The following is a 26172-nucleotide window of genomic DNA, read 5'->3' on the forward strand; positions in this document are numbered from 1 at the left end:
TAGTCCCTTCTTCAGCGTGTATAGTCAGTAAGAGTTGGTGTACCATCAGCCCCACCCCTAAGAAACAGGCTGGCAGCTCATCCTTGCTGCCCAATGAGAGCCAGACTTTCTCTTCGGGGACAGCCTGCATGGGCAAACTACTTTTCTACTTCTGCACATGCTTGCTGGCAAGTTCTTCCTGTGGTCTAACTGTAACCCCTTCAGCTGCCTTATCTATCACCCCAAGTCAGTCTTGGCAGCCCTGGAAGACCAGGGACACATTTTGAGTATTTTTGTTTTATTTTTCCTAATATATACCAAGCACTTAGCCACATGCCAAGGACTGCTTAAGAACATATGTTAACTCATGTAACCCTTATATATCCAATTGTATTATCCCTATCTTGATGAGGAAATGGGGACAGAGAGGGTAAGTAATTTATGTAAGACCACACAGCTAGTGCCAGGGAGGGGATTAGTGGGCTCTCAGGATTTGGATCCACAGGGGCCATCTGGCTCGTGTCTATGTTCTTTTTTTTTTTTTTTTTTTTTATTGATTTATGATAGTCACAGAGAGAGAGAGAGAGGCAGAGACACAGGCAGAGGGAGAAGCAGGCTCCATGCACCGGGAGCCCGACGTGGGATTCGATCCCGGGTCTCCAGGATCGCGCCCTGGGCCAAAGGCAGGCGCCAAACCACTGCGCCACCCAGGGATCCCTCGTGTCTATGTTCTTAACACAGCTGCATCTGTGTTGGGGTCAGGATTCCCTAGAAGTTTGGGCTGACCTGAGTTAGAAGTTGGGAAGAAAAAAAGAGTACACTCTGAGTGTTCTTCCCTCCCAACTGAGTCTTCCACCACCTGCAAGAAAGGTGGGAACCACTATGACCCTGGTCTCTGGGAAGGCAGCAGAGAGGTGTTGAGATTCGTCAGTCTCATTGCCAGCAAGTAACAGTGAGCCCTGGGCCTCAATACCCAGCCCTGCACACATGGCCTCTGGGAGTGGGCCTGGGAGAGAGGTGGGAAAGCTGAAATCAAGTGAGTGCCCCTCCCAGTTCCCAGAGGACAGCTTCCATGCTGGGAGCAAGTCTACTCTATGTCAGACTCTGGTCCAAGCCCTTTGACCTTCAACAATTCTGAGTTCACAGACAGGCTAATTGTCCAAGGTCACTCAAGCAGTAAATGGGGGCAGCTAGGATTTGAATCCACAAAATGTGGCCACGGCTACAGCCCAGAGAGGGGTGGCGAATAGCCCAGGGTAACACAGCCATAGCCCCAGAGCTGGGAGCTGCTCAGGCTCCCTTCCAGGGCTGAGGAAAAGCAAGGACACCTGACTCTGAGCCAACTTGGGGGCGGAGCAGAGGTGGAGCTAGGGAAACCCAGGTGGCCTCTCTGAAACCCAGAGCTTAGGCAGCAGAGTGGCCTGGAGCAGCATGAAGCAGAGCTGGGGACCCGGGCTGCTCATCCTGGGAGCAGTGGTCCTCATGAAGGGTGAGCACCCCTGTGTTTGTGTGGGTAGGGGAGTGGTGCAGTGGGTGTTCAGGGGCCACCCTCTGCCCCGGCCGCCTCACATCTTGGTGCGTGTGAGGGAGCATGCCAGTGGGGTGGACAGGCTGTCTGTGGTGATGTAACTGTGTCTGGCTGTGTAGCAGGGGAGGTGTATGCGGCCACTCATGTCAGAACAGGAGTGACTTTCTTGGGCTAGACTTTAGTCTGTATCTGTATGTGCCCGTGTGCGTGTACCCTGTTCCCCTCTCTGCCTCTCCTCTTCCAGAATGACCTTTGGCGAGTTCTGGGAGCTCTTTGGCTCCTTTGTCTCCCTGTCTCTCCGTATGTCCCATCTCTCCTGGCCCAGATGTTGATATGCCTGTGACGGGAAAGAGGGAAGGCAGGGGATCCTTTAGTAGAATTTCTGGCAGTTTCTGGGAAAAGTGGGGGTGTCTGAGTTGTCAGAACAGGGGTGGTGAGTCTCCATCTCCTGGAGCCCTCCCCCACTTGGACGTGACGTTGGCCTCTAATCCTTCCTCTTAGGCATCACGGCTGAAAGCACAATTAAGCTAATGCTCACCACATTTATGGGCCGCCTCCCTGACTCAGTGGCGGGGGCTGGAGTTGGGGGTTCTGAAGCCTGGAGGAGGGTTGGACTGGTCCCAAGCTGAACCCTGGCCCAGGAGTGCTGAGCACAGCTAAGGGAGGAGAATTAATTACTAAGTGTACACTCTGAATAGCTTCCAATAAAAGCTGTTTCTTGACCTCATATATTTTCATTCTGGGAGGGGCCGGTGAGGTAGCTGCACAGTCATAGGCAAGGACCCAGGGCCCGACCCCCAAAACCTATGCCTTCCACCAAGGCTGGGCTAGGCAGGTAAGGCTCCCCCAGGTCTCACCTGTGTCTCTCTCTTCCCAGGTCTTCGAGCAGCTCAGCATGGTAAGCTCTGGGGACATGGGGCCAGGCCTTTCTTGGGGCTCCGTCTGGCCTTGGGGAGGACAGGATAGGCCTTCTGCCAGTCTGATCCGCCCCTCTTCACAGTGTGTGGGCAGCGTGGCCCTGGCCCCCCTGAGCCTCAGGAGGGCATCACGGTACCTGGCGAGTGGCCGTGGCAAGTGAGTGTGAGGAGGCGGGGAGTCCACATCTGCAGCGGATCCCTGGTGGCGGACACCTGGGTCCTCACTGCTGCTCACTGCTTTGAAAAGTGAGTCGTGGCTGGAGTCAGGCAGAGCTTCTGGCTTTTGCCACTGTCCCCCTTTGCATTCAGTGCCTCGGCCTTGTCCCTCCTCTTTCAGGGCAGCAGTGACAGAACTGAACTCCTGGTCGGTTGTCCTGGGTTCTCTGCAACGTGAGGGGCTGAGCCCAGGGGCTGAGGAGGTAGGAGTGACGGCTCTGCAGCTGCCACGGGCCTATAGCCACTACAGCCAGGGCTCAGACCTGGCCCTGCTACAACTTGCCCACCCCATGGCCCACACACCCCTCTGCTTGCCCCAACCTACCCATCGCTTTCCTTTTGGGACCTCCTGCTGGGCCACTGGCTGGGATCAGGACACCAATGGTGGTAAGTACTGGCCCAGACTGAAGCCCAGAGGCCCTATGCTTGCCCAAGGTCACATAGCCTCAGCTGCCAACTGTCCCTCTACTCAACGTCTCTTGGTCTCCCAACCCCCTTTCTTTTGCCAGCTCCCAGGACTCTGCGAAATCTGCGCCTGCGTCTAATCAGCCGCCCCACATGTAACTGTCTCTACAACCGGCTGCACCAGCGTCTGCTGGCCAGCCCAGCTCGGCCTGGGATGCTGTGTGGGGGCGCCCAGCCTGGGGTGCAGGGGCCTTGTCAGGTCTGATGGGGAAGACAAGGGAAGGGAACAGAAGGGGAGGGGGGACCTAGCCCTGGGCTTGGTACTCAATCCATAGGGATGGGTGGCAGTGCCACTGTTAGAGGGTGTCTGCCCATGGCTGGGGCTCAAGTGTCTATCCTTGACTCCTTTGCCTGGCTCCAGGGAGATTCCGGGGGCCCCGTGCTGTGCCGCGAGCCTGATGGATACTGGGTCCAGGCTGGGATCATCAGCTTTGCATCAAGCTGTGCCCAAGAAGACACTCCCGTGCTGCTGACCAACACAGCTGCTTACAGCTCCTGGCTGCAGGCTCAGGCTCAGGGGGCAGTCTTCCTGTCCCAGAACCCAGAGACCCCAGAGATGAGTGATGAGGACAGCTGTGTAGGTATGAGCAGGGCGCATTAGGAGTGGGACATGTCGGGACACCCAGGCCTGCATAAGGACTTCTGGGCAGCAGACAGAAGCACAGTGAAGCAAGTTTCAGCTCAGAATAGAAAATTGGGACAAAACGTTCACGTACTAATTAGGGGGCTTTTAAGGCCCCTTTCAGCCCCTAAGATAGTAACACCCCCATTTAGGGCTGAGAGGCATAGTTACTTCAGAACTCTGTGCATTTAGAGTTTAGGTGAGACGAGGGATCTGAGATCTAATTGAAGGTTGTAGGGGTAAGCTGCAAGTTTCCAAGCAGGGACCCAGTGAGATTGGACAGGGCAGGGCTCCCACTCAGAATTCTAGCATTAAGTGACTAACATGCAAATTTCATGAAAAGTAATTCTTAGGATGGAAGCTGTGTCTTGATGGTAAGAGCAGTACTAGTGAGCCAGAATTCTGGGGCCAGTCCAAGCCTGGAGGGGTACAGACAGATGGGGTAGGAGAATGATGAGCAGGGCCACTCCCATGAGGCTAGACCATCAGGGTTTAAGAGCTTAGGTCTTAGCTTTTGAGTCTCAAGTCAGCAACCTGCCTGTGTTTAATGAGCTAGAAAGTCACTTGACCTCTCTGGAACTTTGGTTATGTCGGTAACAAGGGTAACAAGATCCAGCTTAAAGGATATCGTGGGCAGTGCTTAGCACAGGGCCAGGCATGCAGTAAGCACTTAGCAAGAAGGCAGGTGATGTAATCCGTCTGTTCCAGCCTGTGGATCCTTGAGGAGAGAAGGTCCCCAGGCAGGAGTCCCCTCCCCATGGCCCTGGGATGCCAGGCTGAAGCACCAGGGGAAGCTGGCCTGTGGTGGAGCCCTGGTGTCAGAGGAGGTAGTGCTGACTGCTGCCCACTGCTTCATTGGGTGAGCCATCTCTCTTGCCTTTGTGCCCACCCCCACCCCCTCTCCTGCCCTCACTGGCAGCCCCACCACCCGATGCTGCCTCTACACAGGCGCCAGACCCCAGAGGAATGGACCATAGCACTGGGGACTGGAGCAGAGGAGCGAGGCCTGAAGCAACTCATCCTGCATGGGGCTTATACCCACCCAGAGGGGGGCTACGATGTGGCCTTCCTGTTGCTGGCCCAACCTGTGACACTAGGCCCCAGCCTTCGGCCCCTCTGCCTGCCCTATTCTGACCACCATCTGCCTGACGGGGAACGTGGCTGGGTCCTGGGGCTGCCCCGCCAAGGAGCAGGTATGTAGGACAGGCCCCAGCAGCTGTCCATCCATCCTAGAGGCTGCTGGGACAGCTGGGTCTTTACCTTCACCCTACAGGCATCAGCTCCCCTCAGACTGTGCCTGTGACCCTCCTGGGACCCAGGGCCTGCAGCCGGCTGCATACAACTCCTGGGAGCGACAACATCCCCATTCTGCCAGGGATGGTGTGTACCAGTGTTGTGGGTGAGCCACCCCACTGTGAGGTGAGCCCCAGTCCCCCAGACCTCACTCCACAGACCCCGGCATCTTTATCCTGTAACTCACAGACCTTCTGCCAGGCTTGGCCTCCAGGCCTGCCTCTCACTTGAAATCGGGCCTTTCTGCCAGCTGGCTCCCAAGCAGCCAGAGCCTCGGCCCAGCCCCTAGCCCCTTCTGCCCCCACCGCTGCCTAGGGAGAAGAGGAAGTCACCCACTGTCACCTGACCCCTTACAGGGTCTCTCTGGGACACCACTGGTGCATGAGGTGAGGGGCACATGGTTCCTGGCTGGGCTACACAGCTTTGGAGATGCCTGCCAAGGCCCGGCAAGGCCCGCAGTCTTCATGGCACTCCCCGCCTATGAGAGCTGGGTCAGCAGTTTGGACTGGCAGGTCTATTTTGCTGAGGAGCCGGAGCCTGAGACTGAGCCTGGAAGCTGCTTGGCCAACATGAGTACGTGGCCCTAGGGCTTCCCTGCTGACACTTCCCTCTTTAGACCCATCCTCTCTCCATCCAGGGAAAGATCTGTTCTGACCCACCTCTAGGTTGCCCTGGGATAGGACAGAATTCTGGTTCTTCATTATTATGACTTGGAGCAGGCCTCTCAACTTCAAACCTCAGTTTTCTCATGTCATGGGGGTTAAGTAGCATCTTCTTCCTCTTCTTCCAGGGAGGGAGGAAAGTTCTGAGGATGAGGCCAACCCCGCCCTCCTTCCTCTTCCTGACAGGCAAACCAACTGGCTGTTAACAGGTGGCTCTGGGATACTGCAGACACAGTGAGACAATCCGTGCGTCACTGCCCTTGTCCCTCTCCCACTTCCCCAACCCACATGTGACGCCAGGCACGGGGCAGGCCCAACAGCCCAGGGGGCTCTGGGAAGAAGCCTGCCCAGACCAGCTGCTGCCCTCACTCCCTACCCTGCAGGACAGGGAGGTGTCACCTATGGATGCTCCCCTACACCCAGCTCTGCTGTCCGACGCAGGCGTCCCCAGCCTTCCCTAGTCTTCACCCCCTCAGATACGATCACACCAGCCACTTACTTTGAAAATTCATTTTTTGGGGGTTGGGGGAGCAATTTTCCTTTTTTTTAAAACTTAAATAAATTGTTACAAAATAGACTTTAGAAAATAAGTTACAAATTGTAGCAAAAGGCTCCCCTTCCACAGGCAACATTCCCACCTGTGGCTCTCTGAATGGCCTCTCCCTGGTGTTGGAATCTGGCTGGTGACAGTGGCCCCACATCATGGCAGAGCCTGGCACCGGGTTTCTTGCAGGGCTGGTCATAAGGAAGAGCATAGTGACAAAGAATGGGGAAAGGAAAGCCTTCAAGGACAGGGACATGAGGGATACCTCACCCCCTCCTAATGCAAGCAGCCAGATCTGGGTCCTCTGCACAGTGGGAGAGAATAAGAGATGGGGAAGCCTAACTACTCCTGAGCAAAACATGGAGATCAAGCCTTTCCCTGCAACCTGCCCCCCCTCCCCGCCCGTATTCTGATCTTTGGAGACTTGAAGTTTAGAGGGAGAAGCTGAGGTCTGCAGGCCACTGGGGTGAAGGATCCAGAAGTGAGGTCGTGGGGGTAGGTGGAGGGGGCAATGACAAGCCCCCTCTGCCTGCTGCTGGTGCCTTTGGGGCTCCTGGGGAGAAAGAAAGGAAATCACTGACTCAGGGCAGCAAACCCCACACAGCTTGCACCCCTTGTTCCCTAGCCCCGCAGGCCATCCTGACAGCACCCCGCGGGGCCCCAGAGGCCTGCGTGAGAACTCCTAATTATTTTTCTAGGCCTCATTGACTGGCCTCTCGCTCATTCCCTTGAGGTCACGAGAAATCTTTTATTCTGAAAGCCATCGTGTCAGCACTCTCTCAGGGCACTCTCACTCACCATCCCCTCCTTCCCTGAGTCCCTGGTCAAAGACCAGCCATCTCAGGGACACCCGCCCTTGGTGGCCACTATATGGAGGGGTTCTGGGACAAGGCCTACAGATCTCTAGAGGAGGCTGACGGCATGAGCCGAGGGCCCAGGAACAGGCTGAGGAAACAGGCTGCCCCACTCCCCCATAGCCTCCTCCTCCAGCAGGGCTGGGTGGGGTGGCTTTCCATGGAAATCTTCCCTGATAGACGATGGGAGATAGGGGCTAATGGCTGCTGTTGCTACAGCTGGGCCTGGCTTCAAAGAAACAATTATCTGTGACTCAGTCCTCCAGTTAAAGGTGTGCTGGCGGGAAGGGGGGATGCAGGTAGAAAGAGTGGTTTGGTTGGCTCCTAAAAAGGAGATGCACAGCAGAGAGAAGAAAGGGTTCAATAAAGGGGAGAAGAGACAGGGGGCAGTATCAGTAGCAAATGACCAGAGATCTAGTTTCCAAGCAATGAGGAGGGGGACCAGAGACAAGATGCAGGGAAGAGGGACAGCAAGCTGGGGGGCTAACCAGTGGCCCAGCTTCCCTGGCCAAGTCAACACAAAAGCCACAAAACCCACAGAGCAGTCTAGTCTGGGGGTGCCTCCCACACCCCATTCCTCACTCTTGCTACCTGCCTCAAGGAAAGAGCACCACCTTTCTCTGGAGACCATTCTCTCTGGAAATCATTCTTTGACTGGCTGGATCAGGAGTTTCCAGATGTAGTAGCCAGATAGCTGCCTCCTCTCCTCAAACAAAACACCCCTTCTTCTTTGGTTCCTGCCCTGCGGCTGCCTCAGCCTCTGCCCACACCCTACCCCACCCCACAGTTCAGCCCAGCAGGCTGTTCACCTGACCCAGAGGTTCCAATGTCAGTCCTCCCAAGGTGGCATCCTCAAACTGATTTTCTCCATATCCAAGCTGCACCTGCCCCACCCCCGCTAGGAAGTCATGTGACCTTCCCCCCCTCACTCCTTGCCCCCCCACTCTGTGCCCATCTCCTCTGGGACCCTTCCATTCTCTGCCCAAGCCATTCATGCCCCCGTACCAGAGCTGGCCACTGTCCACTCCTCCTGGTGCTGCTGCTGGTGCTGCTGGAAGCTGATTCGGCGGCGGAAGTGGCGGGGACAATGGGGGCAAGTGAAGGGCCCCTCCCGAGGTGCATGGACCCGCCCATGACCCTCCAGCCGGGCAGCTGTCCGGAAGGCCTTGCCACAGATGCTGCAACGGTGGCGCTTGGGGTCTGTGTGGGTCCTGCCATGGTTTTTAAGGGACAACAGGTTAGGTAGAAGTTTGGGGCAGAGGGAGCATGGGTAGAGTCCAGTGGTGTGAGCCTTCTGATGGTTTAGCAGGCTACCGGCATGGCGGTAGGACCGCCCACACTGGGCACAGCGGAAGGGCCGTTCCTCGTCTTCAGCCACCGTGGACTTTACTCCTTGGCCCCCATTAGCTCTCCCAGCATTCTCTCCTGGGGCTGTGTGGGGTTCTGATGGGGACTTCTGGATTCCCCCTTGGCCAGAGGGATCTGCCTCAGCTTCCACAATCCCACTGGCAGTACCTCTGGCCTCCTGTGTCTGGGGTGGCACCTGACTGAGGCTGCTGGCATGAGTGTGCAGGTGACTGGCTAGTTCATGATGGGACTGAAAAGCCTTACCACAGTCAGGGCAGGCAAAGGTCTGGGCAGCTATGTGGTTGCAGCTGTGGCTCCTTGTGGCCACAGGATTTGAGACCTCCTTGGAGCAGAGCAGGCAATGGTGGCAGTCTGTCTTGGGGGTGCTGTGGCAGTTCAGAGGGCCTTCTGACTGGCAGTACGTCTTGCCACAACAGCTGCAGGAAAAGGGGTGACTCTCTGGCTGGAGCTGAGGTTTGCTATCTCCATTGTCCCAGCTCTCCACAGGACTCAGACTAGGGCCATTGGGCTGGCTGTTGCCAAGGTGGCAAGAACTCTTGGGGATACTGTCCCCTGACTCATCTTCTGGCTTGGTCAGTACATGACCCAGAGGAACCCAACCTTCACCATGATTCACCGGTCCCCCATCTCCTTGCCTCCCTTCGACATTCCCCATGTCCCTGGATACTAGCTCAGTGGGTTCTGAACCTGCTGCCCCAATGGGGCTCTGATTCTGCTCCTCCAGCCTCCCGGGTCTGTCCTCCAGCTGGAGAACTGCCTCAGTATCACCTGATCTGTCTTCTAGTCCCTGGCCATCAGCCTGGTTCCCCTCTGGGCCCTCCAGGCCCCTCTGATCCCTTTCAGTCTCTGCTTCATGCTCCCGGAGGTGCCGCTCCAGAGATCCCCGGCCAGGGAAACCCCGGCCACACAGGGCACAGCGCACGGCCATCCGCCGTGACAGCCCTGCTCGCCGCCGCCGGCTCTCTGAGTGCAGCCTCTGGTGGTCCTTCAGGGCCACGCCATTGGAGTAGGTCTTGGGGCAAGTGGGACAGCTGTAGTGACCTGTCTCGTGGCTGCGCCGGTGGTTCAGGAGGCTGCCCGCGTGGCGGTAGGCCCGCCCGCACTGCCCACACCTGAAGGGTCGATCTTCCCGAGTCAGCTTCCGGGCGCCCCCGCTCCCACCTCGCTCGGTGTGGACCCGTTGGTGGCTGGCCAGCTGTTTCCGCAGGCGGAAGGCCTTCCCACATTCACTGCAGCGGAAACGCCGAGGATCTGCATGGATGCGCCGGTGGTTCTTGAGGGACATGAGGTTGGAGAAGCCCTTGGAACAGGCCTGACAGCCAAAATGGCCAGTCTGGTGGCTCTGTCGGTGATTGATGAGGCTGCCAGCATGCTTGTAGGACCGGCCACACACCTCACAGCTGAAGGGACGCTCTGAGCTGGCCTCAGTCTGGCAGCTCTTCTCTGCCGTCTCCAGCCTCGGCTCTGCCTCGCCCGCCTTCACAGAGGCCTCCTCCCACTCCTCCTCTTTCACCTTTGCCTCCTCCTCTGAGGGCTCTGCTTTAAGTTCTTCCTGGAATTTTCCCATGTCTGCCTGCCCCGGTCCTTCTGCCACTTTCGGAGGCTCTCTGCTACCTCCGGCCTCTGGCACAAGCCCCACCTGGGGCTCAGAGCCTTTGCAGCGTGGGTGGTTTCGCAGATGATTACGGTAGGCAGCCAGGTTGGGGTAGCAGCGGGAGCAGACAGGACAGATGAAGTCTCCAGTCTGGTGGATCTTGCGGTGGTTTACCAGGCTGCCGCCATGGCGATAGGTCTTACCACACTGATTGCAGCGAAAGGGGCGGGGTTGGGTCTCAGGTGGGCTTTCCCCGCCCTGCAGGCAAACGCTGTCTACAACCATGGCACCTGCTCCCTCTCCAGACTTTGTGTCCCCACCCTCCCCAGAGAGAGAAGCCACTGCTGTGCCCTCAAAGACACAGTCACCATCTGCAATCCTTCCCATGGCATCATCTGACTCTCCTAAGTGGCTGGGAGCTTTGTCTGTGGTGTTCCCAGAACTCTGACTCTGGTGGTGACGCTCCAAGCTCCCCAGGTCATCATAAGTCTGACCACAGCAGCCACAGATGTGCCCATAACCAGCTCCATCCAGTGCCTCCACCTCCCGCTGCAGCTGATTCAATAGCTCTGCTTCCGAGAGCTGTAGCGGAGGGCTCTGGGTGGAGGTTGCCCCTGAGGCTCCTTCCTCTTCCCCCTCCTCCTCGGAGCCCTCAGTCAGACCAGAAGAGTCATGAGCCTGGCGTCGGTGAAGCCTGTAGCCAGCCCGTCCTGGGAAGATCATGCCGCAGAGGCAGCAGAGGAAAGGCTGCGCAGGGGCTGCCTCCCCGGGCCCGTGGTTCTGGAAGTGGCTGCGCAGGGCAGGCAGAGAGTCGAACTCCTTCGGGCAGAGGGAGCACTGATAGATGCCTGGTGGATGGCAGGGCCTATGGCTCAGCAGGCCAGTGGCATGAGGGAAAGAATGCCCACAGTCAGAACACGTGTGGGAGACCTCAGCCTGCCAGCTGGTGACAGCTTCAGGAGGTTGGCGAGGGGAGCTGCACTGGCCAGTGGCTGGTTTCTGGTCTTCATTCACCCCTGTGGCACCATCACAGAAGCGAGTCCCATTGCTCTCCTCATGGCCTGGGATGTCTGAGTTGTCAAGGAAACATGCCTCCTTCCTTTTCAGCCCTTCCTCACTACCGCTGCTCTCTTTATCACCCTGGCTATGGGCCTCAGCCCGCTCAAGCCCACATCTATCTCTTTCGGCTTCAACCTGCAAAGAGCCCCTGTCGCTTTCCAAGCTGCCTTCGGCTCCGTTAGGACCTCCGCCTGGAGGCTCTTGCGGATCGTCCAGGCCCTCATTGCTTTCCACCAACTCCTGCGCCCAGTTCCCGCCTGATGGGAGTTTGGCTTCCCCGCCACTGCCAGCACTGCTAGCCCTCCTCCGGTGCTGCCTGCTCCACCGCCCACTGTGGCGTCGCAAATGGTTCTTCATGGCAGCCATGGTGTGGAAGTGCTTGGCACAGGCCCCGCAACTGAAGTCCCCTGTCTGGTGGGTCTGCCTGTGGTTGATAAGGCTCCCTGAGTGGCGATAGCTCTTCCCACAATCTTGGCAGGCAAATGCCCGAGGAGGGGACACCCTGGTCTCTGTCCTACTGTCTTCCCCTTCCCCATGAGTCCGGCCATGGTGTTCAAGGCTCTCAGGGTCTTCAAAGAGCATCCCACAGAGGTTACACATCTGTGGTGCTGTCCTCTCTGCTGCTGGGGAGACACCTGTGGCCTCCTCTTCATGTTTGCACCCATGCCCCTGATCCATATGCGGGGCTGCCTCTGCTTCCACTTGGTCAGGAGGGAGCTCTACCTTGAGGTGACTGGGGGGTCCCTCAGCCCCTGGTCCTGCACTGCGGCGAGCGGCTTTGCAATGGACTCGTACATGGTTGCGCAGGGCCATAAGGTTGGGGTACTTGCGGGGACAGAGGGAGCACTGGTATTCTCCAGTCCGATGGCTGTGGCGGTGGTTCACCAGGCTCCCCCGGTGGCGGTAAGCCCGACCACACTCATCGCACTTATAGGGGCGGTGGTCCAGGGTGATGGTGGGGACTTCTTCCTCTTTGTGAGTTGTATCTGCCAGAGGCAGGGGAGTTGATGGCACTGATGGCTGCCCATCTTCCCCAGCTCCTTGCCGGGGTCTGTGATGAGCCCGCACGTGGTTTTTGAGGGCAGCTGCATTGAACAACTGCTTCGAACAGATGGAGCAGGGGTAGACACCTGTCTGGTGGCTCTTACGATGGTTGATGAGGCTCCCGGCATGGCGGTATGTACGGCCACAGTCCCCACAGCGGAAAGGCCGGTACTCCTCAGGGCCGCAGTCCTCCAGCTCCCCAGAGGTGCTGAGCTCCCCGGAGCAGTTCAGCATCTGTGTACTAGGGAGCTGGTCCTGGCTGCTCTGATCTGTGTGCCCATTGGTTGTGGGCATCCCTTTCTCTTCCCATAGCTGCTCCTGCCTTGCCCCCTCATGGGACTGTTGGTGGTCCAGCAGCTCTCGGGGGAGCCGGAAGGCACGGGGACAGTGGGGACACTGGTAAGGCTGATACTGGGCATGGAGTCGGGAGTGGTTCTTCAGAGCCATTAGGTTAGAAAACTCCTTGAAGCAGATGGCACAAGGGTAGATGCCCAGGGTGTGGCTCTGCCGGTGGTTGGTGAGGCTCCCGGCATGCTTGTAAGTCTTGCCACACTGACTGCACTTGTACCGCCGTTCCTCCTCAGCAGGAGGTGGCTGAGCCGGCTCCTGGCCCCCTGTGAAATTCACAACTGATTCAGCCAAATACTGTTCCAAATTGCTAAGGAGGCTGCTGGCTGGGGTGGGCAGCGGGGTGGCTCTCGCAGAATTGGTGGTGGGCCCCCAGCCCTCCGCACCCTCTTCGGAATCTGGCTGGCTTTCCCAGCCTCTTTGTCTGGTGGATGGATCTTCCCTGGGCTCAGGCCCAGAGCCAGATGTCTCTTCAACAGGTTTTTCCTGGCTTGTCCAGCTTTCCCCAGGGCTGAGCCTCTGGTCCCTGGAGTCAGAGGATGTTGTTTCTCCCTGCAGGCGTGGAACAACTTCCTTGGAGCGGGGAGGCCTGCGCCTCCGGCGGCCCTCAGGAGCATGAGTCCTCATGTGGCTCTTGAGGGCCACAGGGTTGGTAAAGTCCTTGCCACAGGTGGTACAAGGGAAAAGGCCAGTCTCGTGGGTCCGCCGGTGGTTGACCAAACTCCCTGGGTGACGGTAGCCCCGCCCACACTGCTGACAGCGGTAGGGCCGAGGGATACTGTCTGCCTCCTCACTGTCCTGCTTGGAAGATGGATGGAGCAGCTCTCGGTGCCGGGACAGCTCTGGGAGACTAGGAAAGTGGCGCTGACAGTCAGAGCAGCTGAGTGAGGTGGGTGTGTCCTCCATGGGGCAGTGTGGCAGAAACCTGGAGGTTCAGGAAGAGCAGGCAGGTGGCAACAGCATCTTCCTCTGGTGGTGGGACCAAGGCCTAGGAAGAGGCGGGCAGCGGTCAGAAGGCAGGCCTCAGTTAACTTTGCCTCTTGGCTCTATAAGCAACAAGCTCACAGAGGTCACAGAGATGTTCCCCAAGCAGTAATCCCCAGGGACTTGCTTTCTGCTGGATCTAATCTAAAAGCATCATTTAAGGCCTCCTTGCACACAAGCTCCTAGGCCTAACTCATCCCTAGAGATATAGATAAGGAAACGAGTCTAGAGGGATGCAACCTATCTCTGACCACAGTCCTACCTACCTCTGTTCACAGACCAAATCCAAAAAAACCTACTGTCTCTAACCCTCTTTTCTGTATACTTCTCAACCAACCAACCAACCAACCAACCTATCTCCTGAGAGCTCTTCAAGGAAACCTGAACCTTTTCTAGGACCTTCAATATGAGAAGTTCAGTCTTCTCTCCCTGATCCCTTAGCTAAACAGCACACAGCCTAGAGACACTGAAAAGCAGCCTTTTTCTCCAGGTGACAGCGGAGGACCTGAGAAGTAGGGTAGGAGCCCTCTTCAGAGAAAGGGCTGGCTTGTTCCCCCAACCTCTTATTCCTTCAGGGTCACTGAAAGACTATGTGAGCCACCTCCTTCACCTACTTGCCCCTGAACCCAAATTATCTTACATCTTGGAAAATTCCAACCCATTTCTGGTTGGTCTTCACCCCCTACCGTTTTCTTTCTTACACATCCTCACTATACCCTTTTCCTTTTTTTTCTCCTATCCCCTTTTAAAATACTTATGTTGACATCAACTCACGCTAACTGGGCATTACCTGGGCATTACTGGGCATGCGCGGGGTCCTGTGCTAAGTAAAGAATATTCTTGTGTCACTTAATCCTCGCAACACACTGCTGCTCCTCTTATCCCAGTTTCACAGGAGCAAACCCAATGACTCCGGCGATCTTCTCTCCGGAGCCCTTACTCTCTCCATAGCAGGCCCCCATGCCCCTTCCATCACCTTGGCCTTCGCGGACTCTGATTCTTCACTCTCATGGGACCCCTACGCGCCTACAACTCAAACCTCCGGATCTAAACCCCCTCACTCAACCTGCTTCGCGACTTCTCACCTCACAAAGCTCCTTCGCTCGAGCCCCTTCTCCTGATCAACCACCAACCAGGTGTTCTCCCCTCACTCATCTCCTCGGCCAATTTCCTCTCAGGACCCCTACCTCGCTCGGGTGGCCCCTTTTCGTTCCCGCCGCGGGTGAGTCCGTTGGGGACCGCGAACGGGAGCGCGCCTGCGCACTGGGACCCTCACCCTAACTGCAGCCGCGCGCCCCAAGGGGTGGCTGTGGGGGGCTCTCGCGCTCCCACACACGCACACTTCGCCAGGGCTCCTGGGAGGCGGGAAGGGATGGAAAGAAGGAAAGGAGAAAAGGGAGAAGGAAGGAGGCAAAGGAAAGAGGGCGCAGCTGGCCGGAGCCAGAGTCTACCCCCAGCTCCGCGGACACTTCCTATTGTTACTAGGAAACAGGAAGTGTCCTAGCCGCAAAAGGTTCCCCCCGAAACCTCTGCCTCGAGAACACTTCCTGTGCCGCCTCCAAGCAGCGCTTCTACACAGACACAGTTCCGGGGCTAAGGGAGAGGGAGCCGAAGCGCGATTCTGACCCCGCCCACGAGGGTCAAAACACGGCGCTGTTTTGCGCTAGTCTTAGCCACACTTCCGGCAAGAGCTGCTAAAATTGTTCCGGTGCATATTGATTCAAAGCAGAAGAGGAAAAAAAGGGTTCTGCTGCGCTAGCCTCGGTACTTTAGCGACACTTTTCGTGCGGCTCCCTGAAAAACTTCCCAAGGCAGATGGAGGGAGTTTCATTCACTCCTTGTACTGAGGGAAACGTGGTGGAGTATAAGCGGATTTGGGTACTACAAAGCTTGCGCATGGCCCTTCTGTCCTCCCGCCTTCCAGTTCTTGGTGATCTGGCCCCAAGCTAGCAATGGCCCGGTATATACCGTAAACCTGCCTGGCGTCCCCTGTCATTAGCACCCACAGAAACCCTTGCAAGATGTTTCTCCGCCACCTTCGCCTGCTGTGTCCAGGTAAACTTTGCCTTCCTCCCGGGCGAGAAGAGCTCCCGCCCACTTCCGCTTGCCAGCCCCGCCTCCCCCTCCCCCCCCCCCCCGCTGGGTCCTAGTGCCTGCCTCTCCCTGGCAGTGTCCCGGGCTCCGTCGGCGAGAGCGGCCGCCGCTGACGCCGCGGAGCCAGCCCAAGTTCGTTAAGGTAGGAAATGCCAGTGGGAAGCCGCGGGGACCCCCGGGCCGCCCCAGCCCGGACGCAGTCTGAGAGGCCTCAGTTTCTCTGTGGTTGCAGAGGGCGGATGGGGTTGGCCTGGCGCGAGCAGCGCGGGCGGGGCGGGAGGAGTGCGGCCCCGGGAGGGCGCCGGCGGGCTCCGGCCCAGCGGGTCCTAGAACCCGCCGGCTGTCCCCGCGGGCCGGCTGCTGCGGACGCCGGGGCTCGGCCGGCGCGGCTGCCCGCCTTGCGCGGTGCGGGCCTTGGGGGTCCTAGAGCCCGCCATGTTGCGGGCTTTTGTCCCAGGCGCGCGGGCTGCCTAACCAGGTCCCCGGCGTCTGCGCCACCCCTCCCCGGCCGAGGTCCTGGCCGCCCCTCCCGCGGTCCTAGAGAACGCCATCTTGCAGGCCTTTGTCCAGCGCCCGGCCCTTGGCCCATTCATTTGCTCGTTCTCTTCTTCGTTCGCTCTTTCTTGACTCGTTCTCCAAGGCAACGTTTTGCTAGCCTTCCGAGACGAGTCCGCCCAGGGCTGTGCCCTGCGGGTCTGTCTAGTGGGGGCGGCGACGTGTGGACAGCTGCAGGGAGCGGGAGGCGCAGGGTTTCTGCAGCCCTAGGCCCCCTCTCAGCGCGTCTCCTAGGCCCTAACGCCCTTCAAAAACTCCCACGTACTTCAGAGTCCGCATTTTACTGATGAGAAAACTGAGGCCCAGAACGCCGTGGCACCCTTACCTCTACTGCCTATTAAGTATTCTTGAGGGCACTGGGGAAGGGGGGCATTTGAAGGATGCAAAAGAGTTTCCCCATAGGAGAAGGCCAGCGAGGCTCCGGAGATAAGAGAGAACTGCAGGTGGAGGTGCGTTTAGGTGACAAAGTTTGAGAATTGAGGCTGGAGCTTAGTTTGCTGTTGGGACGGAGACACTGCTGCGGGAGCTGAGGCTGAAGAAGTGGGTTAGGGTTAGATTGTGAATTGGCCAGTTTGGAGGTCTAGGAGATGATTAGCACTCACTTCTGCATGGTTCACAGTTCCCTATTCATCTCAGCAGGTCTCAGGGCTACCTGTGTACACATGGGGAGACCAAGGTGCAGAAGGGATAAAAAGTGATTCCTTTTTCACTTCATGTCAGCTTGCAGGGTCCTAGCCTAAGTTGTCTGGGAATGAAATCAGTGCATCTCTGGCATTTACAGGCTGTTCTGGCAGCAGGCAGCAGGCCTGCATCTCCCTTCTAAGCCAGTAGTGAAGGAAGCAAAGTCAAGCCTCCCTCACCAGAGCAATGAAGCCACCGTGGGATATTGGGGTGATATTTGGACCTTGTGAACTTGGATCAGCAGAGAAATTCAGCTAATAAATAGTTGTTGACAGATATTCTCACAAACCCCTACTATGGGGGAGGCAGAGAACATACCACCCCACCTGAGTTTGAATTCTGTCTCAGAGCTTGATTCATTTACTTTGTTCTGGGGCATTAGCCACAGTTCTAGGTGTAGGGGATACAAAATAATAAAGGTTCCTGGCTCTTTGCCAGCCTAGACTCTGGTGCTGCTGGAGACCAAGAATTAATAATCCAGCCATAAAATGTGTAAGTGCTACCAAAGCAACAATCAGGAGAGAACGAAGAAGTTTGAGAGCCAGACCACCTGGCTTTGAAAACTAGTTATGGCCATGACCAGTCTTCATTTCTGTGTGCCTCAGTATCCCTGTCTATAAAATGGGGGAAATAATACTGTTTAACTTTGTTCAGGCCAACCATAATAACAACAACAAAACCCCACACAGGCTGAGGGGCTTAAGGAACAGAAATTTATTTCTCACAGTTCTGGAGGCTGGGAAGTCCAAGATCAAGATGCTGGCCAATTTAGCTCCTGGTGAGGAGTCTTTTTCTGGCTTGTAGATGTCCACCTTCTTGTTATGTCCTCACATGGTCTTCTCCATGCATGTGCACCTTCAGTCCATTGGAAATTTCTAGGCAATTGTGAAGCTTAGCTTGAGTAATACAAACAAAATGCATAGAATGATACCTGGCCCGTGATAAGCTTGCAAGGAATGTTATCCAGATGAGCACCATAAGAGAGACTAAAGAGGAGGGGACAGTGATGAACAAGGATGCAGATAGCGTTAAGAAAGGTGGTCAGGAAATCCTTTGAGGAGGTGACAGGGCTGAGGCCCAAATGAAATCAAAGAGATAGCTACACAGTGATCCTCCGGGAACAGTGTTTCTGGCAGAGGAAACTACTGGTACAAAGGCCCTGAGGTGGAAAAGAATTTAGCTCTTTTTGGAAGGGAAAGCGAGCCTGTGTAGGTCAGGCCTAGTGAGACCACAAAGAGGAGTGAGAGTGAGGTAGGCAAGAGTTAGAGCCTTGCTGGCCAGGGAAAAGATCCTGGCCTTTGTCCTAGGAGCAGTGGAAAGTCTCCTGAGTTGACTCATAAAACCCAAATGAATACAGACTGGTAGAGAAAGAACCCAGCCCACGCACCTGAAGACTTGGATTTGAGTCTGGGCTTCTTGACTAGCTAGGTGTCCTTGAACAAGTATTGTCCCTTATGGGGGCCTTAATCTCCATATCTGAAAGAGAGGTGTAGTAAAAATGCCTCTCTCAGAGGCTTTGTGAAGACCTAAGGATAAGTCTTTGGTTCTTAAGTCTTCTGTGTTGGCTGGCATGACCCCAAGAGTGTATCTGAAGTACAGATTTGTGAATCTAACCCCAGATTCCCTGATGATTATTCTCATGCGGGGGCAGGGGGGTCACAGATCTGACTTGAAGAAACATCAGTCTAGGGAGTGATGGGTGGAAGAGCCCTTAGTGAACAATGAAGTGAGCTAATGGTAGGATTTTAATTAGGGCTTCGCCTATGTGGTCCTCTGCTCTTCATGGAGCTGGGCACCTGGTGTGTCCCTTCCTTTTCCTCAGGGAAGTGCTTTAGGAGGAGAGATGTATACCTCTAGCTATCTGGTTTCTGGTTCACAGAGAAATACTGAGGCTTGGAGCTTGGAACCCAGGGGTCAAGCCTTCTGAGAGGGAAACAGCAGCATAAAGGGTGCTGGTTCTGGTCTCAAGGCAGTTCCCTGGGAATGAGAGAAGATAAGATGTGGCCTGAACTCAGTGTTCTGGTAAGTGTAGGGCTGGCCCAGGCAGCAGACAAGTGTGGGAAGCCCAGAAAGCCAATCAAGAGCCCAGCAACTCAAGGCAAGTTAAGCAGTTGGATTCAAGTCCCAGCTATGAGTCTAGCTTTGTGACCATGGGCTAGTCACTAAACCTCTTAGAACCTCAGTTCATTTGTTCATAAAATGAGGACAAGAACCTCCATCTTAGGAAACTGTGAGAGAATTAAATAATGTAGCAACACACTCAGCAAAGTGTCTGGCTCTAAGAAGACTCCTAATAGTTTAGGGCAGTTATTGATATAACTCACCCAACACTGTGAAGTAAGTACTAATATTACTTCCATTTTTCAGATGAGACAATTGAGGTACTATGGCATGAAGTAAATGGCACAAGGTTACAGCTAGGAAGTGAGTGAGACAAGATTGGAAGCCTGGCAGTTTGGCTTCAGAGATGGGACACTTAACCACAAAGCTACATTGTTTCTCTGGGCCTGTTTCCTTCTCTGTAAAAAAGGAATATATATAACAGAACTCTCATGGTGTTGACATGAAGTTTGAGTTAATACATATAAAGAGCTTAGGATACTGCCTTTTATTTAGCAAGTGCTCAGTAAATATGAACTATCATTTTTATTAAAGAGAAACTTCACCAGTCAGACTGTCCAGAGATGTCTGGAAAGGAGGTAGTGACTGCCTCCTCCAGAGATAGCGAAGGATCCTCTGGAAACTCTAGGGGGTTTCAAGCCCAGGGAAGGTTAAGCCTCATGCCCTTTAACTCACCTTCCAGCCCCAGCATTTAGTGGGAAAAGTGTGGGGGAGGGAACATAAAACAAAACAAAACAAACAAAAGAAAAAACAAGCTGAGGTTGGAACAGAGTTGTGTGGGATTGGGGCCGAAAACCATAGAGGAGATGCAGGAAGAGCTTCCTGGGGAAAGTGGGGCTCAAAGGAAGGATTGGTGGGATTTGTAATAGACAGGAAGGACCTAAGGGTTTGCATGATGTGATGGAAGTCATGGAAAGTTATTGAGCAGGGGATACATGAAACTTTACGAAGAAGATTCTGGCTGCCTGTATACATAGCATGTATGTGTCTAGGGGCAGAAGACTGATGCTGGGCCACTAGGTAGAAGAGTGCTGATTTTAAAGATGCAGCAGCCCTTGCCACTTACCCCAAGGGCTCCTGTGGGTCATAATTTTGAAGCTACCCACCCCTGAGGTATACAGCTGAGGAAAGAGGTCTAGAAAGGAGCACTAGATTCAGGCCTTCTGCCTCCCAGCCTAGCTTCTGGACACACCTGGCTCCCTCCCCTGCCTATAGCTGCATCCTTCCCCCTCACCCTGGCCGCCCCCAGCAGCTGGTGCTGAGCATTCCCTAAGTGGATCTGCCCATAATCCTCTTCTTTTCATCCCCTAGGGAGGATGAGCTGGTGTTAAGACTAATGCATCCATTAATCCTATTTCCTCCCAGCCATGATCCCCAGGAGCAGCTGGGTGGGGGGTGTCTGGGCACTGAATGAGAAAGAAGCTGCTTTAGCTAGAGCAAGTGCCCCAGGAGACCAGGCTAAATCAGATATATTGATTATGACCGAGACACTTCTAACTTCTAGAAATGGCTCAAGCTGCCTTGAGAGTAATGAGCTCCCCATTACCAGAGCTATGGGAGCAGGAGCCCAACAGCGATGCCAGAGCAGAGGGTGGACCAGGATTCCTGTCTGGGGTGGAGTCCCTTACAGCTGTGCAAGGCCAGAATTCAGTGGGAACAGTTGCTGCCTCTGACTAACCAGAGGGGAAAGACAAAATACATCCGCTGGGGACCTATCACTTCAGACAGACAGTGCCAGTCGCCAGTTAGCCCACTAGCTCTGCCTTCTTCTGGACCTACCTCTGTCTTCCCTGGGCACTTGACAGCCTTCAGGGCAGACCCGCATCTGGGTAGCCTCTGTGCCTGCAGCCTGTATAGGACCCTGTGCCCTGGCACAGGCCTTAGACCCTGAGCTGAAGGAAAAAGATGGTGAGATGGATGGAATCTGGGCTGTCGGGGAATGCAACGGGGTTTAGAGCCCCTCTGAGGTTACCTGGTCCAACTTCTTTCATCAATGAACAGACCAGGGAGGACATCCAGGGCAGAGTGTACAAGCCAGGAATGTTTGGAAGGAGGGATATGGCCATCCCTGGCAGGAAATGCAGATAAGACAGAATTTTCCCCCTTTGAGGCCTTAGCAAATTGCAGAGAGATGTGGCTTGTGTCTCACTTTGCTTCTTTCCTAGAGAAGCTCCGCCCATTGAAGCCATGGAGGTGGAGTCTGCGGAGGCCCCGTCCTCTGCCCCTGGCTACAAGCGCTCCGGCCGCCGCTACAAGTGCCTGTCCTGTACTAAGACATTTCCAAATGCGCCCAGGGCAGCGCGACATGCTGCCACACATGGTCCTGCAGACTGCGCGGAGGAGGTGGCGGATGCGATGCTGAAGCCAGAGACAGAACCCAAAGCAGAGGATGCGGGCGGGGACAAGGTGTCAGGTGCATCGGCTAAGCCTCGGCCCTATGCATGCCCGCTGTGCCCCAAGGCCTACAAAACAGCACCCGAGCTGCGCAGTCACGGTCGCAGCCACACTGGCGAAAAGCCCTTCCCTTGCCCTGAGTGCGGCCGCCGCTTCATGCAGCCCGTGTGCCTGCGCGTGCACCTGGCCTCACATGCTGGTGAGCTGCCTTTCCGCTGCGCTCACTGCCCCAAGGCCTACGGCGCGCTCTCCAAGCTCAAGATTCACCAGCGCGGTCACACTGGTGAGCGGCCCTACGCTTGTGCCGACTGCGGCAAGAGCTTCGCTGACCCTTCGGTGTTCCGCAAACACCGGCGCACGCACGCAGGCCTGCGGCCCTACAGCTGTGAGCGCTGCGGCAAGGCCTACGCCGAGCTCAAGGACCTACGCAACCACGAGCGGTGAGAACACCTGAACTGGGGTGACCAGGCCCTGGGGGTGCGGGGAGAGCTGGCCAGTGGGGCGGAGGCGGGGCAAGGCTGCCCTGTGGCCAATAGGGCCTGGGGCGGAGCCTCAGTCTCAGCCAATGGGAAGGGGGGTGGGGCGGGGCAGACTGCGTCGGGAGGGAGCTGCTGGGACCTAACTGGCCTGGGTCCCTGGACAGCTGGAGAGGGGGCAGGGCTGGAAGTTGTGCAGCTCAGAGGATCGCTGGTGGAGGCCAGTAGGTGGGAGTGGAGCCTGGCTGTGGTGTGCAGAGCGGGGTCTTCTCTGGGACCTAGGCACCCATCCTGAAGGTTTCCTACTCTGGGGTGCAGCCTCGTGGTCCCCAGGGATGTCAGGAGCCCCTGCCGTACCGTGCAGACAGGCAGCAGGGGTCAGATGATAGGCCTGCCACCTTCACGTCCCGTCCTCCGTACTCCGCAGGTCCCACACGGGTGAGCGCCCCTTCCTCTGCTCGGAGTGTGGGAAGAGCTTCTCCCGCTCATCTTCGCTCACGTGCCACCAGCGCATCCATGCGGCACAGAAGCCCTATCGCTGCCCAGCCTGTGGCAAGGGCTTCACGCAGCTCAGCTCCTACCAGAGCCATGAGCGCACGCACTCCGGCGAGAAGCCCTTCCTGTGCCCACGTTGCGGCCGCATGTTCTCCGACCCCTCGAGCTTCCGGCGCCACCAGCGGGCGCACGAGGGCGTGAAGCCATACCGCTGCGAGAAGTGCGGCAAAGACTTCCGGCAGCCTGCAGACCTGGCCATGCACCGGCGGGTGCACACGGGTGACCGGCCGTTCAAGTGCCTGCAGTGTGACAAGACGTTTGTGGCGTCTTGGGACCTCAAGCGCCATGCTTTGGTGCACTCAGGTCAGCGGCCCTTCCGCTGTGAGGAGTGCGGGCGAGCCTTTGCCGAGCGAGCCAGCCTCACCAAGCACAGCCGGGTGCACTCAGGTGAGCGCCCCTTCCACTGTAATGCCTGTGGAAAGTCCTTCGTGGTATCTTCAAGCCTGAGGAAGCACGAGCGGACCCATCGAAGTAGTGAGGCTGCAGGGGCTCCCCCGCAACAGGAGCTGGTAGTGGGGCTGGCACTGCCGGTCAGCGTGGCGGGCGAGGGCTCTGCAGCCCCGGGGGCAGGTGCAGGCCTAGGGGACCCTCCGGCAGGGCTGCTGGGGCTGCCCCCGGAATCAGGTGGGGTGATGGCCACCCAGTGGCAAGTGGTGGGCATGACGGTGGAACACGTGGAGTGCCAAGATGCTGGGGTTGGGGAGGCTCCTGGTCCCTTGGGAGGGGCAGGCGAGGTGGGGGGCGAGGAGGTGGATGAGAAGCCACCGCAGTTTGTGTGCCGGGAGTGCAAGGAGACATTCTCCACTCTGACGTTGCTGCGACGGCATGAGCGCTCACACCCAGAGCTCCGGCCCTTTCCCTGCACCCAGTGCGGCAAGAGCTTCTCTGACCGGGCAGGGCTGCGCAAACACAGCCGCACCCACAGCTCTGTGCGCCCCTACACCTGCCCCCACTGCCCCAAGGCCTTCTTGAGTGCCAGCGACCTGCGCAAGCACGAGCGCACCCACCCTGTGTCCATCGGGACCCCCACGCCCCTCGAGCCCCTTGTGGCTTTGCTAGGAATGCCTGAAGAGGGACCAGCTTGAGGCCCATGTCCCCTACACCTCACTCCCAGGAGCCCAGACCTCCTAGGAGGCCTCCTGAACCTCTCTGCCCCAGCTCACTCTTTAAACTCCAGATCCTTGCCCACCCCCCCCAGGCCGCTAGCTCTTCCTTGCCAACAAAGAGCTGGGGACAATGGAGGCGGGCAGCAGCTGTTGAGAGACACGTGTCACTCTGAGTAACACTCATTAAAGCATTTACTTTGACACTGAGTTGTCTTCTGTGTTTCAGTTGGGGGAAAGGGAGTGGGATTTTGGGCATCAGATAAGGTTCAGTGAGACTGCTAGAATGACAGATTAGAAACTAGAGGGTCTTTGGCTGCAATGTTTCCCAAAATATATTTTCAGAATATCTTGACAAAAGGTTCCCTGGTCAGGGAAGTGCAGGAAATTCCCTGTGCCCTTCTTGGGGATTATTGATGATCAAAAGTGTATTAAAGTCACTGATAAGTCCAAAAATGAACAAATCTACTTATCTTTGTTTAGTCCATTGTTATTTCATCATGGAAACCTTTTACTGAGTATTTCTGTCCTTTTACAGATAATACACTGAGGTCCAAAATCAGTACATTTCCTGTATACTGCAATAATCTACTCGTGGGATAAAAGGGTTCCATTCATAGTGACAAGAAAACCCATAAACGGTGAAGGAATAAACCTTATAAGAAATATGCAAAACACATATGAAGAAATGTATATCACTAAGTCTTTTTTTTTTAAGATTTTATTTATTTATTCATGAGAGACACAGAGAGAGGCAGAGACACAGGCAGAGGGAGAAGCAGGCTCCATTCAGGGAGCCCGATGTGGGACTCAATCCAGGGTCTCCAGGATCATGCCTTTAGCTGATGGCGGCGCTAAACCACTGAGCCACCTGGACTGCCCCTATCACTAAGTCCTAACTGAATGGAGACATACCATGTACCTGAATGGAAAGACATTATCAAAAAATGTTGATTCTTGGGGTCCCTGAGTGGCTCAGTTAGTTAAGCGTCTGCCTTTGACTTGGGTCATGATCCCAGGGTCCTGGGATCAGGCCCTACATCAGGCTCCCCGCTCAGTGGTGAGCCTGCTTCTGCCTCTCTCTCTGCCTGCAGCTCACCCCACTTGTGCTCTCTCACTTTCTCTCTGTCAAATAAATGGGTAGAATCTTTTTTTTTAAAAAGGCAGCCCAGGTAGCTCCCTGCATGGAGCCTGCTTCTCCCTCTGCCTGTGTCTCTGCCTCTCTCTCTCTCTCTCTGGGCCTCTCATTAATAAATAAATAAAATCTTTTTTTAAAAAAGGAATTTTAATCCTTAAACTCAGTATCATCCAAAAAGGGTTTTTTTGTGTTTTTTTTAAGATTTTTAAAATTTTTTATTTTATTTTTAAAGATTTTATTCATTTATTCATAAAAGACACAGAGAGGCGGACACACAGGCAGAGGGAGGGGAAGCAGGCTCCATGGAAGGAGCCTGATGTGGGACCCAATCCCGGGAATCTGGGATCACGCTCTAAGCCAAAGGGAGCCGCCCAACCGCTGAGCCACCGGAGTGTCCTTTTTTTTTTTTTTTTTTTTTTTTTTAATTTTGGAGAGCATTGCATGAGTGCGGAGGGGGTAAGAGGGGCAGAGAAAGAGGAGAGAATCTCCAGCAGACTCTGCACTGAGCATGGAGCTCAATCCCACAGCCCTGAGATTGTGATCTGAGCCTAAATCAAGAGTCGAAGGCTTAACGGACTAAGCCACCCAGGCACTCCCAAAAAAGTATTTTAACACAACTTGAACACCCAAAATTCCTATGTAATATATTTTTAAGAACAAATGGGGGTGATGTATTTGACATACTAGATAAACACCAACACACTGAAGTTAAAGCAGGTTATTATTGGCACAAGAATAAATTAGCCAATGGAGTGGGGGGAAAGATTTAGAAACAGCCTTATTTTGGGGAGTTTATGATAAATATGATTATTCAAATCAGTAGGGGAAAGTAGGCTGTTAAATTACAATCATATCCATTTTCTGGACTGCTACATAACTAAAGAAAAAGAAGCCCCATGTTTAGTGTAAATTGGTACAACCATTTGGGAAAATGATTTGATCATGTATTAAAAAGTTAAATGCAGGGGATCCCTGGGTGGCTCAGCAGTTTAGCACCTGCCTTCGGCCCAGGGCGTCATCCTGGGGTCCTGAGATTGAGTCTTGCATTGGCTCCCTGCATGGAGCCTGCTTCTCTTTCTGCCTGCGTCTCTGCCTCTCTCTTTCTCTCTCTCTGTGTCTCTCATGAATAAATAAAATCTTTTTTTAAATTTTTTATTTATTTATGATAGGCACACAGTGAGAGAGAGGCAGAGACACAGGCAGAGGGAGAAGCAGGCTCCATGCACCGGGAGCCCGACGTGGGATTCCATCCCGGGTCTCCAGGATCGCGCCCTGGGCCAAAGGCAGGCGCTAAACCGCTGCGCCATCCAGGGATCCCTAAAATCTTAAAAAAAAAAAAGTTAAATGCATATACCCTTTGACTCAGCAAGCACTCGTCAAAGAATTTACACCAGAGTTCTTTTTCCACTTCCATGGCAAAATTGAAGAGAACATTGTTCAGTGCAGCAAAATTTGTGATAACCAGGAATACCCTAAGTGTCCATTAGCAAAGGACTAATCAAGGCTAGCCACTCTAAAATATATTATGCAGCTGTTTAAAAAAAAATGAGACTTATTAACCCATGTTGTTGAAAGATA

The 26172-nt window shown here is 55.3% G+C and overlaps 3 protein-coding genes across 10 annotated transcripts; 2 read left to right on the top strand and 1 right to left on the bottom strand.

Annotated features, from left to right (window-relative positions):
• Positions 1-16: 16 nt before the first annotated feature.
• PRSS53 (serine protease 53) lies at positions 17-6259 on the top strand. Of its 4 annotated transcripts, none has more exons than XM_025415924.3 (11): positions 17-1468; positions 2385-2405; positions 2508-2670; positions 2762-3027; positions 3150-3304; positions 3467-3686; positions 4436-4586; positions 4676-4920; positions 5001-5146; positions 5377-5593; positions 5811-6259. In XM_025415924.3, exons 1-11 carry the CDS (start codon positions 1411-1413, stop codon positions 5918-5920), a joined length of 1752 nt encoding a protein of 583 aa, XP_025271709.1. In that variant the 5' UTR covers positions 17-1410; the 3' UTR covers positions 5921-6259. The 4 variants fall into 4 exon arrangements, with proteins under 4 accessions (XP_025271709.1, XP_025271710.1, XP_025271712.1 ...); XM_025415925.3 differs by having other exon boundaries at positions 5001-5107; XM_025415927.3 differs by lacking the exon at positions 5377-5593 and having other exon boundaries at positions 5869-6259.
• ZNF646 (zinc finger protein 646) lies at positions 6178-14953 on the bottom strand. 2 transcript variants are annotated; one of them, XM_025415918.3, is made up of 3 exons: positions 14665-14953; positions 8086-13481; positions 6178-6779 (listed from the first exon to the last, which is right to left on the bottom strand). In XM_025415918.3, the coding sequence occupies exons 2-3, from the start codon at positions 13397-13399 to the stop codon at positions 6658-6660; spliced, it is 5436 nt and encodes a 1811-aa protein (XP_025271703.1). In that variant the 5' UTR covers positions 13400-13481; positions 14665-14953; the 3' UTR covers positions 6178-6657. The 2 variants fall into 2 exon arrangements, with proteins under 2 accessions (XP_025271703.1, XP_025271704.1); XM_025415919.2 differs by having other exon boundaries at positions 14563-14719.
• A 45-nt stretch (positions 14954-14998) lies between these two features.
• ZNF668 (zinc finger protein 668) lies at positions 14999-23660 on the top strand. Of its 4 annotated transcripts, none has more exons than XM_025415922.3 (3): positions 14999-15532; positions 21094-21762; positions 22226-23660. In XM_025415922.3, exons 2-3 carry the CDS (start codon positions 21116-21118, stop codon positions 23436-23438), a joined length of 1860 nt encoding a protein of 619 aa, XP_025271707.1. In that variant the 5' UTR covers positions 14999-15532; positions 21094-21115; the 3' UTR covers positions 23439-23660. The 4 variants fall into 4 exon arrangements, with proteins under 4 accessions (XP_025271707.1, XP_025271705.1, XP_025271706.1 ...); XM_025415920.3 differs by having other exon boundaries at positions 21099-21762; XM_025415921.3 differs by lacking the exon at positions 14999-15532 and adding an exon at positions 15577-15713.
• The last annotated feature ends 2512 nt before the right edge of the window (positions 23661-26172 follow it).

The sequence above is a fragment of the Canis lupus genome, chromosome 6, assembly GCF_003254725.2.
Source record: "Canis lupus dingo isolate Sandy chromosome 6, ASM325472v2, whole genome shotgun sequence".
NCBI classification, from domain to species: Eukaryota; Metazoa; Chordata; class Mammalia; order Carnivora; family Canidae; genus Canis; species Canis lupus.

Coding starts and splice junctions, on each gene's coding strand:
- PRSS53 (XM_025415924.3), top strand. CDS start 1,411: ATGAAGCAGAGCTGGGGACCCGGGCTGCTCATCCTGGGAGCAGTGGTC. Junction 4,587..4,675: donor GCTGCCCACTGCTTCATTGG/GTGAGCCATCTC, acceptor GCCTCTACACAG/GCGCCAGACCCCAGAGGAAT. Junction 5,594..5,810: donor AAGCTGCTTGGCCAACATGA/GTACGTGGCCCT, acceptor CTCTTCTTCCAG/GGAGGGAGGAAAGTTCTGAG.
- ZNF668 (XM_025415920.3), top strand. CDS start 15,499: ATGTTTCTCCGCCACCTTCGCCTGCTGTGTCCAG. Junction 15,533..21,098: donor CCTTCGCCTGCTGTGTCCAG/GTAAACTTTGCC, acceptor TTCCTAGAGAAG/CTCCGCCCATTGAAGCCATG. Junction 21,763..22,225: donor GACCTACGCAACCACGAGCG/GTGAGAACACCT, acceptor CGTACTCCGCAG/GTCCCACACGGGTGAGCGCC.
- ZNF646 (XM_025415918.3), bottom strand. CDS start 13,399: ATGGAGGACACACCCACCTCACTCAGCTGCTCTGACTGTCAGCGCCAC. Junction 6,780..8,085: donor GTGGACAGTGGCCAGCTCTG/GTACGGGGGCAT, acceptor CTTTCTCCCCAG/GAGCCCCAAAGGCACCAGCA.